Source organism: Plasmodium yoelii, assembly GCF_900002385.2.
Source record: "Plasmodium yoelii strain 17X genome assembly, chromosome: 8".
NCBI classification, from domain to species: Eukaryota; Apicomplexa; class Aconoidasida; order Haemosporida; family Plasmodiidae; genus Plasmodium; species Plasmodium yoelii.
Window position 1 is genome coordinate 1,480,068 of NC_036180.2, and position 18,363 is coordinate 1,498,430.

The window sequence follows — 18,363 nt, forward strand, 5'->3', positions numbered from 1 at the left end:
CTATTTGAAAAAAGGGTAGAATCGCTAAAATTAAATATGAAATTTTTTGATTATTATATTTTTCTTAAAACCTCGAAATAACTAAATTAGGTTAATATAATTCGGTCATAATTATTAAATAAGGTATTATATTTCATATATCATATATGAATGTCTTTACAATTTGTATTTTTGCAACGGTAGCTATATGTATATAGTTAATAAGTTTAGAATAAAAAAAAATAGAATATACTTATTTTATGAGTAATATAGAATAATTAGTATTATTTTTTTTAACATTTTTTTTTTAATTTAAAAATATAATTTTGATGAATTATTGTTTATATTATTATTATATTAAAAATATATATAAAAGAAAATATCAGTTTTATTATAATAATATCAAAAAAAAATAAAAAAATAAAAAAAATAAAATTGATATATTAGAACGTCGTTTTTGAAAAGATATTGCGGCAACTAAATTAATGAGATCACATACAAAAATAATTGAATAAAAAATAATAAAAAAAAAAACAAAAAACAAAAAACATAATATTTCATATAAATTAATTTAGTATATATATTTTTTTAGTACTAAGATACTCTCCATCTTAATTAAATATATTTATACAAATCATATTGGAATAACAAAAAAAAAAAAATATATATCTAATAGTATATATTTATATATATAGCCAAATGTAGGTATTAATTTTTTTTTTCTTTTTTTAATAATTATAATTAATTATCTATAGACATAATATAGAAAAAAATAGAAAAAAATAAATATAGTAAGTGTCATATTAAAAAAATGGATAGAAACTCAAATGGGAATACATATGGTAATATATTATTGAGTAGCATTCAAAATTTTAAATATAGTGATATAAATAGTTTAGAAAAAAAAACTTTATATATCTATGTATACATATTATTATATTTGTTTCGTTTTATATTTATAATTTCATTTTCATTTTCATTTTCATTTCATAGGTGAAATAAACTCTACTTTAAATGAACCTTTAGATGATTCAGCGACATCTAATAACAATGAATCACGTACTACTGAACCAAATGTAAATGATCAAGTTTCTGAAAATAGAACTTCTGAGGCTGTCGCAACGAGAGAAACGCCCCCTAGAACTGGCCGTCGATCTAACGCTCTCTTAATTATTTCAATGATAACTGGGCTAGTCGCAAATGTAAGTAGCAATTCGATGATTCTGCATCGGTATCTGCACCTGTATCTGCATCTGTATCTGCATCTGTTTTTGAACTTGCATTTTCCACTTTGAACTTTGCATTTTCCACTTCCATTTCCATTTCCATTTCCATTTTTCCATTTTCAACTTTCGAAACAGCAACTGACGGGGCAGCAAAGCAGTGGTCTAGTGAATCAACTCTTGAATAACAATATGTTCGTTCATATGAATTTGAGTCAAACTAATTCAAGAAATGTATCTGAAACTCGTATGTTAGGAATTAATCGAAATAATGGAAATGAAACAACACGCTTGAGCATTACTTCCGAAATTCAAAACAATAATGAATCAGCCCCCTCTGATGTATCTAATTATATAAATGAGAGAGAGGATGATAATGCATCTGAGAATGCAGGTGAAAATGTATCTGAGAATGCGGTTGAGAATGCGGTTGAGAATGCGGCTGAGAATGTACCTGAGAATGCATCTGAAAATGTATCTGATAATGTATCTGATAATGCATCTGAGAATGAATCTATAAATGCATCTGATAATGTATCTATAAATATATCTGATAATGAATATAATTATAATTATAATAGAAATGTAGAAGATGAAGTAGCAGAATTAATATCTAATTCAGCAACCGAGTATATACGTTTATTAGAAGGAGATACATATTCTATATATGATCAACCAAGTGAAAGTAATTTACGAGGTTCTAGATCTAGTACACCTATTAATCAAAAGAGTAATAATAATGATAATGGGTTCTCAGAATTAAGCCGTATTTTGGATGGTGATTATTCTTATAATCATGAAACAGATCGTTTTGAATATACACATTCACCAGAAAATAACGATATAGAATTAACACCAATAAGTTCTTTAACATTAACAGGAACCCAATATGACGATTATGATAATGCAGTATTTGCTGATAAATATTTATTAGATGGAGGAGGAAGTATAACGGGTTCTGTTGATTCAGATGAATATGATTATGAACGAGAATATGAAATGCTAGAAGCAAGAAGAAACTTAAATACAAATCGTATTCCTATTAGTGATATTTATAGATCTGGTAGATTTACTCTTCAGACAGATTCAAATGAAGATATATCTTTTAATTTTTCTGAAAATTATGATGGTGATATATTTTTTTATAATGATAGAGAATATGCTATTGGTGGTGAGGGTTCAAGAATTAATCAAAATAATTCTAATGTTAGAAATTATGGAAGTATTAATTATACATATGGATATGATGATGATGATTATGATTATGAGTTTGGAAATTTTGAATTTACATATTCCAGACCTAGTTATGTCTCATTTAGAGGTGATGGCATGATTTCATTCGATAGTTCTTTAGATTATGATAATGATGAATTAAATGAATCTGATAATTTAGAAGCAGATCCTTTTTCTAATTACCAAACAAATTATAGAAGCAGTATGAATTTGAGACAACCACCAAATCAAGAGTTCACTTTTGGCGACACTCCTCCAAGTACCTTTTCTTTAACTCGACCCGCATTAAATCTTACCCCCTTAAATAATGCACCATCAAATAATGCACCATCAAATAATGCACCATCAAATAATGCACCATTAAATAGTACACCATTATATAGTACACCATTATATAGTACACCATTAAATAGCGGATCGTTAAATAGGGGGTCGTCAACCAATGCACCATTAAATAGTACACCATTAAATAGTACACCATTAAATAGTACAATATTAAATAGCGGGTCGTTAAACAATCCAGTATTTGATGATGATGATGATGATATAGAAATACTGAATGAGGTGGCGGCATGTGAAGATATATTTGATGAAATTGATTTGGGTGATGGGCCTATGGATAATATAAATTTGGGTCGATTAATATTTAATGATACAACAATTAATGGGACATCATTTAATGATAGTATGTTTAGTAGAAGTTCATTAGGAGATTATTCTTTTGGAAATTTAAGACCAATAAATAGATTATTTGATGAAGATGTAAATAGTGATAATATAAGAAATGTTAATATGAATAGATATGATTCTATGAATTTAGATAACGATAATATTGGATCTGATTCTGAATTACAACCTTTACTATATAATAAAAGAGATTCATATGAATCTGATAATGAAAGTAATGAATCAGAATATTTTGATGCTCTTTCAAATTTTGAATATAATAGTGATGAAGACTATTCTGGATCTCTTGGATATTTTGAATCTAAAAATAATTCAGAACCCATTGCATCTTGTTCAAATTCAACAACAGCAGAAAGCTATAATGAAAATAATGATAATAACACTTCTAGAGTTAAAGAAAAATGTGAAGAACCATTAAATTCACGGGTCCGAGAAGAATCAAAATTTTCTTATTTATATGATGATGATGAGGATGATGATTTTGGAATTTTGCATTTTGACCACTAAATTAATTTTGATGAAAATAAATAAAATGAAAAAAACTTCCAAATGTGAAGGGTTAGATTTCATGATGTGTTTACATCATGTATAAAAAATAATTAAAAATTTATTTATATGACAAACAAAATATGTCAATATTAAATTTGTGTAGTATTTTTGTCTATGTTTTCTTAAAGATATGCCGAAATTGGCTATTGTTTTTTATATACATGCAATGTTTATTCATCATTTTTTATATACATGCAATGTCTATTCATCATTTTTTATATACATGCAATGTCTATTCATCATTTTTTATATACATGCCAAAATGGGTATTTATTGTTTTATTTATTCCCCACTTATTTTAGTAAATTTTTACATCTTTTTAATACCGATTTTTATTCGTGAATATATATTTCATTTCGCTTATTTCGCTTATTTTATCTTATTTTAGTTCATTTTTTATATTTATTACTAAACAATTAAAGCTCACAATGCTATATAATTGTGATTAAAAATTAATAAAATTAAGTAGCATTTTTAAATTGGCAAGGTGTTAGTGGTAGTGGTAGTGCTAGTGCTAGCATTTCGTAAGTGAATTGAGTTGGATGGATGATGAAAATATAAAAAGGAAAAATAAATTTGGTAAAAATATAGATAGTATATATTTCATAACATTAAGATTGTGTGTTAGTCATTATGATGTTGTAAAAAAGTACAAAAAAATATAAATGAGCTTGAAAATGGTTATTCAAACAAACATATATAAATTAAAAAAAATATATAAATTTCATGAAAAGAATCAAGGCCATAAATAATAAACAGATGAAAAAAAAAAAATAAATGTCTATAAATAAAACATAAAGCAAATAATTCGTTCTTTAATTTTTGATATCCATACTCTTATTATTCCATTAATAAATATGTTACAACAATTTATGATAATTGAATTGAAGATGTGAATATACTAAATATATATACTAAATATATATACTAAATATATATACTAAATAAATATACTAAATAAATATACTAAATATATATACTAAATAAATATACTAAATAAAATATGGAAAAAAAAAAAAAAAAAAAACGTTAAATGCTTATTGATTTTTTTTCATCTACAGAAACAAATACTTTGGATCATTTTAAAATGAGATCGGAAAAATATGATAATTAATAATTTTTTAAATTTTTGAAGCGTTTGAACTGTTTGAACTGTTTGAAAATCATCCATCAGGCTTATGTTGTTCATTGGTACTACATAGATTAAATGGTTTATTAGTGAAATCGATATCATTTTGATAAAAATTTAAATCGCTTTCATAATTTATAATACTCTTATCATTTAAAAATAGCTCATTTTCATCCAACTCTTCAAAATCTATATTATAATCTTTATAAAAAAATGATGTTCCATAATGGCTTCCTGAAATATCAATAGGTTCAATAATTTGTGTATTTGCTTGTGGAAATTCACATTCTGTATCATTATTACAATAATCTTTAGAATATATTCTAGATTCAATAATTTCTCTATAATAACCTTCTTTTTTAGTTTCATCATAAATTTTTGATAAAGCTTTTAAAAAAACATCTATTGTACATCTATTAAACATTGATCTAATATATGCATTTATATATGTATCTATAACAGTTATGAATCTATCAAATATACGTGTAGTTAATCTGAATAAAAATACACTATAATCAAAGAAACAAAAATATACACTTAATGTATATATAAATGATTTTAAACAAACCCCATGAACAGTAGCAAATAAAGCTTGAAAATCAAAATAAAATGCACTTGGTTTATTTTCTATTTTATCAAGTGGTATCCAATCTATTTGTTTTTGTAATTCTTCTGGTAAATGATTTGGAAAAAAAGCCCCATTTCGATATAAGATATTACCAGCCATATATAGAGATTTATAAAGAAGTGTAAGCATAATTGCTCCATCATCTACTGCCCGTTCTCTAAGTGCAACAAATCTATTTTGACCTGGATTGTTAATTTCGTTAGCTAATTTTTTATAATAGCCAAATAAAATGATAGGTACAAATTTTCTATCAATAAAATCATTTAATTTTTTGAAGGAATAATAATTAGCACCTGTTATAGCTTGATATTCACATAACATGCTTAAATTATTTAAATTATAAATAGCAAATAATTCCGATGTTAATTTAAACATGTTAGCTAAAATAAATGTTTTACCATATTTTAGTTGTACTGTTGGTTTTTTTATATATAAAGGAAAAAAAACATTTAATAAACTATCTACCATACTACTATTATATAAATATTCTAATCTTAAATGGGGTTCTTCATGTACGATTATTCTTAGCATATTTGCTTTTCCATATATCGTGTCAAGTCTATCTACATGTTTGCTTATTTTAATAATAAACATGATGTGAAATATTGAGAACAGCGTTTTCTCGAAAAAACGAGATGCCAATGATTCGTGGATTTCTTGATACCTTTCCTCTTTTGGCAGTTTGGAGTAGTTGTTTCGGACGTTGAAAAAGAAGATGTTGTTCATACTCTGGGGGGCAGAAAAATGAAAGAAAAAAAAATGAAGTGAATGAAATGAACGAAGTGAATAAGCGAATAAACGGACGAGCGAATAAACGGACGAGCGAATAAACGGACGAGCGAATAAACGGATGAGCGAACGAGGCGAAACTGACTTACCACGGCATCGTTTCGACGGTGAGAAAAAAAACTGTGTTGAATTTTTTTGAACAATAGTCGAACAGTTTGCATAAAAGAGACTTCATTAAAAACATTTTTATTCGTAACATAAATAGTATGTAATTCTTCTACGATTTCTTTTAAAAGTTTTTTATTTATAGTATATGCATATAAAACACCAAATTTATAATAATTAAGTTGATTCCCCCATAAACCATGAACATAATAAAGTGCTCTATCTTTCAATATTTGTATTTTGGGTGTAGAGGAAAAGAATTTATTGTATATCAAAATATCACCAGTAAAAAATACCTTATCAAAATTTTTGATATAAAGTTCGTATGAATCTCTCATTACCATAATTTTGTTATTTATATTGAATATATCATGATATTTATATAAATTTATAACATGTTTTTGATTAAAGTTTTGAACATATGCATCAGTTATAATTTTTTTTACATATATAGTCCACATTTTTAATTTTGATGCTAAAAATTCTCTCTTTTCACGTTTTTCAGGTAATTTATAACGCCCTTTATTATCATCATAATTAACCATAGTAAACCCTGTTAGATAATTCATAAACCAATCTTTAAATTTATTTTCTATTAACATAGTTAATCCATATGGGTGATTATTTTTGAGAGGTTTTTCATTTAGGTAATAAAAAAAGTCTAGTTGTAGTATTGAATTTATATGCATAACAAATCTTATACTGTTTTTCATTTTTTCGATTGTTTCTTTTTTCACTTTACTTTCTAATTCTGTGAATGGGCAAAAGGGTGAGAGAAGTGTGATAAGTGTGAAAAAAGAAGAAGGGAAAGGCAAATTTATTTTTCCATTTTTAAAACTTACCATTTAGCAAAGATATAGACTTATTTTTTCGAATATAATGAATTATAAATTTTTTTAAATATGATGGATACCAATGGAATGTTACCATAGTTCGTTTTGGCTTAGTTTCATTATGTAGATTTAGAAACATGGCATTTGATATTGTATTATTATGTATATCTGAAAAGGGAATGTAAATTATGAAACATAGATGTGGAGATAAAAAATGAAAAATTGTGTCTCTCTTTTGAATTAACATTTTTTAATCATTTAAAGAAAAAAATATTTTTTAATAATTTACCTTGATATGTTGTCATTCTAAATAAGAATAGAAAGGTGAACCAATTTAAATCGTGCATTAAAAAGTTATCATAACTTTCGTAAATGTGCATTTTATCTGTTAAATTGCTTAAAATGCTCACATTTAAAATTTGGGTTACATAATTGTAATATCTTTGTAACATAGGAGTGGTATCTTGAGTTCGATCTGTTAAGTGGGTAAAAATTAATAAATAATTATTGTGGTGAAAAAATGAGAATGTTTGCGTAAAAGTGGGGAAGCATCTATTGTCATTTTGATGTAATTTTTGATGTAATTTTTATGATCAGTTATATTATTACTATTTATGTAGAACATTGTCCCTTCACATATACCGCACTGGGAACTATCATAATATCTAACGGTGAATATATTTTTTATTTTGTTTTTTAAAGCGCTCGATCTTCTAGAATAGCAAACTTTGTAACCTATAGACAGTAATGAATCGTAATGAATCAAATGAATCGAATAAATCGAATAAATCGTAATGAATCGAATAAATCGAATAAATCGTAATAGAATTTTGAAGGCAAATACTCATAATTTATTTCATTGAAAAGTGAATTTTTTTGACTTACATTTTACTAGGTTATTATAAAGTTCCGCTATTTCTTGGCTTTCGATATAAGAAAGCTGAATGGCTATAAAGATGTGTAAAATATTATGTATATTTGAGTATATACATTTTTTTTAATCAAATTGGACGTTTTATTTTGGCCAATTTATGCTTACCATTATAATATCCTGGTAAATATAAGGAACTAACAAATGCACTAGGACTGCCAGCTAAAAAAAAAAAAAAAAAAAAAAAAAAAAAACATATACATATACATATACATATATACATATGTACATTTTTAAATTATAAAAGATTTGAAAAAAGGATAGTTATGTATATACAAACTGTTTTGAAGTGTGTATAAAAATGGAATAAAATTTGTGTCTTACATAAAATTCCAATTAAATTTAAAATATGTACATAAATAACTTGATCTTGGTTAAATTCATTATAATATTTTGTAAAATAATAATAATTAGTATATACACTATATGGATTATTTTTTTCAATATTTTCTATGAAATAATCACTAAATTTTTGATTATTATCTATAAAATCATATTTATCATCATTTTCTTGTTTAAAATGTGGACCTTTGTATATATTACATTCATTATTTTTTTTACACATAAAGTTAAAAAAATTTTGTTTTAAAGAATCTGTATCTAAAAATAGTTGCATATTCAAATTTAGAATGCTAGCTTTTTTGAATAATTCAATTTGATATATATTATATTGATGTATAAGAAATTCTAATACTGAACAATCTTGTGATGATCCTGTTATTCTGCTTTTTATAATAGTATTTTTTTTATTAATTTTATTTTTTTTGGGATATGTATCATCACATATTAAATCTAAAGCCTTAAACCGATCTTCAGGTGTGAATTGTAATATCATTCCCCATGTATAAAACTTTAAATCTCCATTTACAAAATACTTGTTGAAATGTTTAAATGCCATTTTGAGGGTGATGAAATGGCCGAGCGCTGCGAAACGAGAAGAAGCGAAGGTGGTGATGACAATGAAAAAGCGGCGTGACAAAGAGACGTAATAAAACGGCGTGACAAAATGGCGTGACAAAATGGCGTGACAAAACGGTGTAACAAAATGACGTGACAAAATGGCGTGACAAAATGGGGTAACAAAGCGGTGTGATAAGGTGGCGTAACAAATCTATAGAGTACCTATATAGTGGGATCCGATTTGATTATATATACCTATGCCATAATAATTAGATAGAGCATCTTGGTTTTTCATATATTCAACATTAGGCTGATATGAAAATAATAAATCTTTGTAATCAACATCATATTCACTGATATCATCATTTTGAGACATTTGATTTTTTATTTTAATAAATTTTGATGAATATAACATATTTTCACGAATTGCAGTTTTTAATTTAGAAGTAAAATGATCATAATTTTTACTTTTTTTATGATCATAAATAAAAAATTTATTTAATTTGTATAAGGCTTGTTTTATATCTTTATTTTTTTTATACTCTTCAATTGGTACCAACATAAATTTAACAATTTTTAATGTTCTTATAAGTAAAATTTTATTTTTAATTTTATCTGATATAGAAGGATCATATTTTAAAGCCACTTGTTCTTTTAAAATGTGTTCATAATTTATTACATCTTCTACTGTGGCATTATGTTTTAATGTAAGATAAGATTCATTTTTATTAGATGTGTTATCATGTATTGATATTTCATTATAATTATCATTAATATATTCATATTTTATATCATCTGTTTTTATTGGTAGCTTTAACACATCATGCTCTATTGTATATAATAGCATGTCTTGTAATCTATTTAATTCGTTATATAGCAATTCATTGTTAATAACTTTTTTTAATTCATTTATATTTTCCTCTATATAGAAACAATAAGAATTTTTCAAAAATAGTATTACTATATAGAATATTGATTGAACAAGCCAATAAATCATCTTACAATATTTATGGCATTTTCTTATATTTTATTTAAGAGTAATGAATAGAACTTATTTAAATATTGTTTCGTTACATTTCACGTTATGTGATTCACTTTATTTCATATATATATATGAATATGAATATTTTTTTCACAACTTATTTTTCACAACTTATTTTTCACAATTTTTTTTTCACAATTTTTACTTTCACAATTTTTACTTTCACAATTATTTTTTATATACACATGTATAATGTATAAAATGTTATTAATTTTTTTTGTGTGTGAATTAAAAAAATGTATTATTATGGGTGTTTTAATAAGAATAGTATATTTTGTGTATAAAATAAATCTGTTAATTTATATATAATTTGTTAAAATAAAATTAATAAGAATATAAAGAGAGAAAAATATATGATTTATGTTTAATAAAAAATAAATATGAACAATGCATAAATAGTGTGAATAGTGAAATGGATAATATATGGAATATTACTTAAAATGAATTATATAGGTTTATATATTTTTTATTGATATATATATATTTATAAAATAATACTTTTTTCCTTGTTTTGTAATACTATATTTTTTGATATATATAATATATATTATGTTTTAAGAAATTAGATCTAATAAATATATTATATTAATGTGCATAACAAATAAAAGGTAAACAATAAAAAGAAAAAAAAAAAAAAAACAGAATAATAGTGAACTATCACTCTAGAAATATTAATTAGTTTACAATACATGTGTAATATATTATTCTCTTATTTATTAAAAATTAAAAAGAGATGTGCATTATCTTTAGTATGCATGTTTTTATAAATTGAAAATAAATGTAATATATATATATATTATATATATATGGTAAATGCATTACTCTATATTTTATTTTTTTATTTAATTGTTTGCTAATAAGAAAAAAAAAGATTTAAGAAATTGTATATAAATTATACCCTTTTATATGAAATAAGCCGTATACATTATATGTGTATATATAATATTTCACAAAACATTATGATATATCAAATTTTATAATACATTTTTTTTTTTTTTTTAAACATTTTCGACAAAAAAAATGAAGAAATATATAACGATGCAAAAGTTCGAAAATATTTATACAAGTTTCATGAATTATATAATATAAATACATTTTTGTGTGTAATTAATATATTGGTATTATTCTTGGGAGATCGGAAATATATACATATATATACATATATTTATGTTTACATTTTATTTTATTTTATTTTATTTCATTTTATTTCATTTCATTTCATTTCATTTCATTTTCTCTATTCGGAATATGGAATTAATTCATTTGAGCACGATGTGTTTGTTTGTATGTTCTCAATTTTATAATGAGGCTTTACGAATTTTAAAATATTATTTTTATATAAAATGTGAAAAGGCAAAAAAATATGTACGTTCATAAAATATGTCCTAGAAATATATATAAAACATTAATCTAATAGTTAGCTATAAATAAAAATTTCCAATCTTATAAATTTCGAACTAAAGAAATATATAAGAATAATAAAAAAATAAAAGTGTTTTGATTGTCTATATTTTCATTGGTTATTTACATTTATTTAAAAGGGGTTTCATACATGGGTTTTATGGTATCAAATTGGTGTGTATATATAAAAATAATAAAATAGCGAAATGGTTAAATTATGATATAAATAAATTTGTTCTATTATAAGGAAACAAATATATATATATACATATATATATATATATATTAATGATAGGATAATAAAATTCTACATAAAAATAAATATGTTTTAATTATGACCTGCTTAAAAGAAAAGTAACTATTTTGAGATAAGTTCATTAATGATAATTATAAAAAATGAGAAACTAAATTATTATTTTATATTCCTTAAAAATAATTTAAATATATTTTTTGTGATAATAGTGATTCTATTTATTTTGTTTCTTTTCATAGTAGTAACCCGAACATAGAATAATAAGTTTCTAACGTTTTAATTAGAATGTATATTTGTGTAAGACTAGTTTGGATATTTTTTTTTTTATATATTTATTAGTAACATATTTAATATTATTTAAATTTTATTTAAATTTTATTGATATATTTTTATAAATAATACTACAGATTATTATGTAATAATTTCTTAATCAAATTATATTTTTTTTAAATATATTGATAAGTGTAATTCCTATAATGGTGCTATTTTTTTTTTTTTTTTTTTGCACACTTTCTTTAGCGGGTTTATTAAATAATATATATTAAATTATGATCATTCTGATATTTTTATTATTTAAACCCTAATGTAAATAAGAGAAAAGTTTTGGTCGTCAGTTTGTGCATCTATATTATATTTCATTTAATGTATCAATTATGCAATATATGGTTTCTAATTAGCATAAATTATAGTATATCGTCTAGATGTAACTTATGAATGCTATCATTAGTTTTATTGAGATATCTCCTATCTTTTTCTGAAATTATTTTAAGTAATAGCTTTGGTGTATTTTATTTTTTAATTGTACACAAAAATATATTACCAGTTCATATATTTTACATGATATATGTGTATATATATATATGTGTGTATATATATAATTGTGTGAAAATAATATTGCCACTATGTTATTATTATTCTAGCTAAATATATTTTTTTACACTAATAGAATTTCATAATGTTTGAATATAATAATATATTTATTAATTTTTTTTTAAAGCTAGTTCACACCTCGAGTAAAAATAATTTTTAAATAAAAGATATTGTCAAATAATCTTATGTATGTATCTATATAGTGACTAAAATGTATATATTATAAATTATTAACATTACACACTCTGGCTATTTTTTTTAAGTTTTTAATATATTTATTTTATTGGGTTAAAAAATATATATTCGATATATCAAAGTATTATTGTAAGGCTAATAACTAGGTTATTGATATATTGTAACAGAATAGTTTACATTGGTAACTAGCCAATTGTTTGTACTATAATTAAATATATAAAATAAAAAATGGTAAATTTTAATTTATTTAAAATTTGTTTATTTATCTTTTCAATATGGATATGCTTATATTATAATAATGAGGTAAATAATTAAATATATCTTTTTTAAATATTTTTTTAAATATTATTTTTTTTATGTTATACACACCTATCGAATTCGATTTTGTTTTCTCTCCACAAACATGTCCCCTCACCAATTGTATTTGGTGATATAAATGAAAAGATGTTTATATATCAAATTGGTTTTTGAACTATCTGTGTGCACCCATATATATATATAAATATATATATATATATATATATATATATATATATATATATATATTGTCATTTTTTTACTTTAGAATGGGCTTAATAAATCGTTGAATAGAATAGAGAATACAAGTAGGTTTTCAAATAGACATTTTTATCGAATTTTAGAAGAAACAGAATGCAAAAAAAAAAAACATGCAAAAAAAGTTAAGGAATCAAACGAAAAAAATGGTGATGGAAAAAATATAATCAAACTAACAATTGATATTTCACATGACAAATTAATTGCAATAACACTTATTTTGGGAACATTGTTAATGTTATTAAATGTAGGATTCACTATGTTTTTGTTTTTAAATAAATTTCCAAATTGATTTCCATAACCCTTATAATATAATTATTTTCATTATATAGGCATGTATGAATATATGGCTATTTATATATGGCTATTTATATATGGCTATTTATATATGGCTATTTATATATGGCTATTTATATATGGCTATTAATATATGGCTATTAATGTATGGCTATTAATGTATGGCTATTTTTTTTTTTTTTTTTTTTTTTTTTTAAAGAGGGATTGATTTAAAACCCTTTAAGATCATTACAATGTCTTTTTTTTGTCTGTATTATTAATAAGTGTTTTTTTTATAATATTGTTTTATTAATAAAATTCCCAAAACGTTTACACGATTATTAAAAAGGTTATAAAACCATAGGTAGCACCCATACTGTAAGACAAAGAAAAGGGTAATACATACATGCATACATATGCATACATATGTATACATATGTATATATATATGTGCATGTGAATATTATAAAGCTCCCCCAAATATCCCAGATAACTGGTCGCTAAAAAGGTGATACATAAAATAATAACACAAAATCGGAGTACTAGTTTGTTAAGTAATTTGTTAAGTAATTTGTTAAGTAATTTTAGGCTAATTTTAGGCCCATTTTAAGGGTTACATAAAAATTGTATCTTTTATTGCGGATATATAATAAAAAGAAATGGTATTAATAATAAATTATGTTAGTCATTTAAAAAAAATAAAAATAAATCTATATGTTTATTTATGGGAATTATTTTTAAAGAACAATTAATATTATATAATATACTGAGTTGTTTGAAATATATTTTTTGATTAGAAAATGATCTAGCATTAATATAATTTAGATAAGTATAAGTTTTCATTATACAGCTTTTTTTTTTTTTATAATTTATTAATGTTTTAAATATATTTTGGGTATTTATATATAATAGTGAATTATTCAAAGTAATAAATTTTTTTTAACTTGTTTTAAATTTAAGGATGGTATATTTATTACCTACTTATTTTTTACCGTATAATTTTTAATAATATTTTATATTTGTATTTTTTAATTTCTAGCATGTTTATTAGCTATTTTAAATAAAAAACGGTGGCTACAAATTTATAATTATTTATTTAATGTTGTACAAGTATATAGAATAGATGCATGATCCTGTTTTTTTTTTTATTGTATATGCATTTATATTACATATTAATATTTTTTCATTGCATTTGAATAAATCTAACATGGAATGTAGCATAATAATTAAAAAAAAAAAATCATATAGTAAATACTAAAATATTCATAATTAATTTTATTATATGTTTGTTAATAATATTTAAAAAATATTATATATATATATATACATTTCAACATTAACAACTCTGGTTAATCTAATATTGCGAATAAAATATTTTATTTTTTTTTCTAAAATAAATACTTTTGGCGAATTTAAAACTTTTATAAAATACACGTTAAATTAAATTAAATATAATTCAGTTTGTTTATTTTAAAAATGTTTAAATTTATATTGCCAACCGCTTTGTTAGCTACTTTTGTATATTGTAGTGAACCAGGCCTAAATAGACGCCCAAATAAAGTTCGAATATCTGTAGGTTTAAATGAACCAGAAGAAGGTGATGAAGAATATTTAAATATTATTAATGATTCTTTAGCAAAAGAAGGTGAAAATGATTTTGATAATCCAATTTCAAAAGAAGGATATTCTTTTATTATAACAGATTGGCATGTATGTATAGATAATGGTTCTAGAGCGGTTCAACGGGTATTAGATCCTCAAAATCAATTTAGATTAGATGCAGCACTAAAACAGTATAAATTGATGACTATGATAAATTTATATGAATTAAATATAATCAATCATGATTTAAACCGTGAATTAGATTATAAAGAATCAGATTTTGGAACTGTAATGAACAAATTTGGTAATGAATTAAAAGATATATTTTTTAAAAAAAGTAAAATTATGTTAAGTAATGCAGTGAGAGAAGTATATAGATGTTTGAATACAATTATAAATAATTCAACTATTCGTGTTTCGGGGCTAGTTATTAAAAAAAAAATATCTAGAGATCTACCACATCCATTAGGTTTTAAATTTGAGTTTACATTTGGAAATAAAAGAGCAAGTCATATTCATCTCGAAAGTTATACTTTTTAAATTTACAAAAAAAATATAATATTATGCATAATTAGATAATTTATTATTTATTATTAATATGTGAAGAAATATATAACTAATAAGTGATTCTTTTTTTGAAGCTTTTATTCAGAAATGAGAATATTTATTATATTTTTAAGTGGGTCCAGATGTAGACTTTTTAAAATTTGTGTATGAAATAAAAAAATGGAAACATATTGTAAATGTAAATGAATATAATGTTAGATAAAATGACTAATTAGATGGACACAAAATTGATTGATATAATTATTTTGGGGTAATGACTTGGAAATTACATTTATACAGATGTACATATGTATCCCCTTACATGATTCTATCGTTGAATCGTGGAATGTTTTATATAAAAAATGGTGTATAAAATAATAATAAATTAATTTTTATAATTTTATTTGTTTTCCTTTTATTAATTTTTTAAAATTAAAATATATTTATTCATAATTTTTATTTTTGTGTAGTATATATATATATACATATTTATGTATAATTTGTTTAAAAATAAAGCAATGTTTTACTGTTTTTTCTTTATAAATATTAATTTGTTCATATATTTTTCTTATTTTTATATAATAAGTATTATATTTAATGTTCAAAATGTTTTTGTATGCTTTCAAATAATAATAGTAATATCGTTATAAGATTATATAAACTTGTATTGATATATATATTTATAAACTTTGTCTACATTTTTTATTTTCCGTAATAATAATATAATAAAAAGATTGTAATTTTATTTATAGAGAGAAAACTTTTGTGGAATAAATTATTTTTATGATTCCACCAACTGTTTTATGTTGATTGAATTGTTTATATTTTAAAAGTTTGATCATATTTATTTGTCTATCCAAATTTAATAATGGTATTATAATAGGAGATATAAATTTAAATGTATATAATATCTTATTAAAAGGAAAAATATGTGTATATCTCTAATTTTTTATTTTCTAGACTAATTTTAAATATGTAACTCCAAATGGGGCGATAGAAATTAATATTAAAAATGTTAAAATAGGCAGATATTTTAGAAATTAGATCACATATATTGATTTTTATAATTTAAATATAGTTATATTGTTAATATTTTATTCGATCGATTTAATTAAAATAAATTGATATGTGCAGAACTATATTTATTTTATCAGCTGTAACAATAGTTTTTGGCTATATTGTTAATAATATATAAGACCTTTTACATATTAGATTAAAAATGGCTAGCTATATTAAAACGGGCTAATCATTATAATTAAGGCTATAAAATATATTCACCAACATTTTTATTAGCATTAATTTCTATTAGCATTAATTTTTATTAGTGTAAATTATTTCTCGATGGTGATCAATATTTTAAAAATAGAGTTGTCGATAAGAACAAATTTAATAATTCCGTTTTATTCGAATATAAATGTCCTTATGAAAATGATAAACATTGTGATTGTAAAAATAATTATGAAAGAATTAACACATTTGGAGAGTGGTTATAAAAAAAATACAATTTTTTTTAATAATTGAAATGGAATATAAAATGATAATAACTAGGATTATTGATATTTTTATGATGTAATTAATGAAAATATGAAAGAATCTTATAAAAATCATTTAAAAAATTATACATTAAATTTTCAATATTGGAACATTATAGATAGTAAAAGGGTTTATAAGAAAGTTAATATTTGATATATGTGTGAATTATATAGCTTATTTAATATTTGTATATGTAATATAATTAATGAATACAATAAAAATATGAACAAGAGTGAAATCGGAAAAACTTCCAACCAATGACAAAGAGTGTTATTTATTAAAGTACTTAAAAAATATATATGATAATTTTAGAAATTTTTTTATTTCATCTCTCCAAAAAAAGACAGTATAAGTTGATTATTCGAATATGCAATGAATGATTCAAATATTCCTTTTGGAAATCTTACCACAAAAAATTGGAATAAAAAGTTTGTGAAAAATTATGATCAAATATTTGATTTCAATACTATAGGACGCATTAAATTAGATTCTAAAATTGGGAAACAAAAAAAGGTTACAAAAAAAGATTTAGAGAAGAACAATTTCCTTCAGAGAGTTGTATTTTACAAAAATAACTACATAAAAAAGTATATTTTGATAAAAATGATGCAACAATAAATTTTATAGAAATCATAGGTACACAAATTTTATAGAAATCATAGGTACACAAATTTTATCTTTTTATGAAACCCCTACTGATTTTGCCAATCGTTTAAATGACGAAATATTACCTGACCTAATGGTTATTCTATATTTAATGTTTTTTTTAGTAAAATTAATAATTTACATATTTTATTTGGCGAAAAAAAAAAAAAATGAAAAAGGTTATAAATTCAATTGGAGGGAACAGACCGACACACATAATTATAAATTCATTTATTCAAAAAAAAAACTAAAAAATTTATAAACCCTGCAAGAAAAAATATTATTATTAAGTTTATACAGACTTGTGCAGGGAAACCCTGTACCATTTATTTTTTTGATAATTTTTTTGATAATTTTTTTTAATTTTTTTAATTTTTTTAATTTTTTTTATGAAAGGAAAAGGGCTTATTTATATGATAAACTTAATTAAGTTATATTTGAAGTCGAATTTAAAAAATG

At 22.4% G+C, this 18,363-nt stretch overlaps 5 protein-coding genes across 5 annotated transcripts; 4 read left to right on the forward strand and 1 right to left on the reverse strand.

The window, feature by feature from the left end:
* Window positions 1-790: 790 nt before the first annotated feature.
* PY17X_0839600 (conserved Plasmodium protein, unknown function) lies at window positions 791-3,629 on the forward strand (the record flags this gene model as incomplete). The annotated part of the gene is made up of 3 exons (XM_022955840.1): window positions 791-821; window positions 973-1,181; window positions 1,341-3,629. 3 exons carry the CDS (start codon window positions 791-793, stop codon window positions 3,627-3,629), a joined length of 2,529 nt encoding a protein of 842 aa, XP_022812064.1.
* A 1,205-nt stretch (window positions 3,630-4,834) lies between these two features.
* PY17X_0839700 (cytoadherence linked asexual protein 9) lies at window positions 4,835-9,983 on the reverse strand (the record flags this gene model as incomplete). Its single annotated transcript, XM_022955842.1, has 9 exons — window positions 4,835-6,157; window positions 6,229-7,073; window positions 7,165-7,323; window positions 7,445-7,630; window positions 7,765-7,890; window positions 8,041-8,103; window positions 8,195-8,248; window positions 8,411-9,010; window positions 9,209-9,983. The coding sequence occupies 9 exons, from the start codon at window positions 9,981-9,983 to the stop codon at window positions 4,835-4,837; spliced, it is 4,131 nt and encodes a 1,376-aa protein (XP_022812065.1).
* A 2,992-nt stretch (window positions 9,984-12,975) lies between these two features.
* PY17X_0839800 (Plasmodium exported protein, unknown function) lies at window positions 12,976-13,594 on the forward strand (the record flags this gene model as incomplete). The annotated part of the gene is made up of 2 exons (XM_022955843.1): window positions 12,976-13,050; window positions 13,313-13,594. 2 exons carry the CDS (start codon window positions 12,976-12,978, stop codon window positions 13,592-13,594), a joined length of 357 nt encoding a protein of 118 aa, XP_022812066.1.
* A 1,460-nt stretch (window positions 13,595-15,054) lies between these two features.
* Window positions 15,055-15,720, forward strand: PY17X_0839900 (conserved rodent malaria protein, unknown function; the record flags this gene model as incomplete). The annotated part of the gene is made up of 1 exon (XM_721984.2): window positions 15,055-15,720. The coding sequence occupies one exon, from the start codon at window positions 15,055-15,057 to the stop codon at window positions 15,718-15,720; it is 666 nt and encodes a 221-aa protein (XP_727077.2).
* A 2,278-nt stretch (window positions 15,721-17,998) lies between these two features.
* PY17X_0840000 (PIR protein, fragment) lies at window positions 17,999-18,166 on the forward strand (the record flags this gene model as incomplete). Its single annotated transcript, XM_022955844.1, has 1 exon — window positions 17,999-18,166. The coding sequence occupies one exon, from the start codon at window positions 17,999-18,001 to the stop codon at window positions 18,164-18,166; it is 168 nt and encodes a 55-aa protein (XP_022812067.1).
* Between the last annotated feature and the right edge of the window lie 197 nt (window positions 18,167-18,363).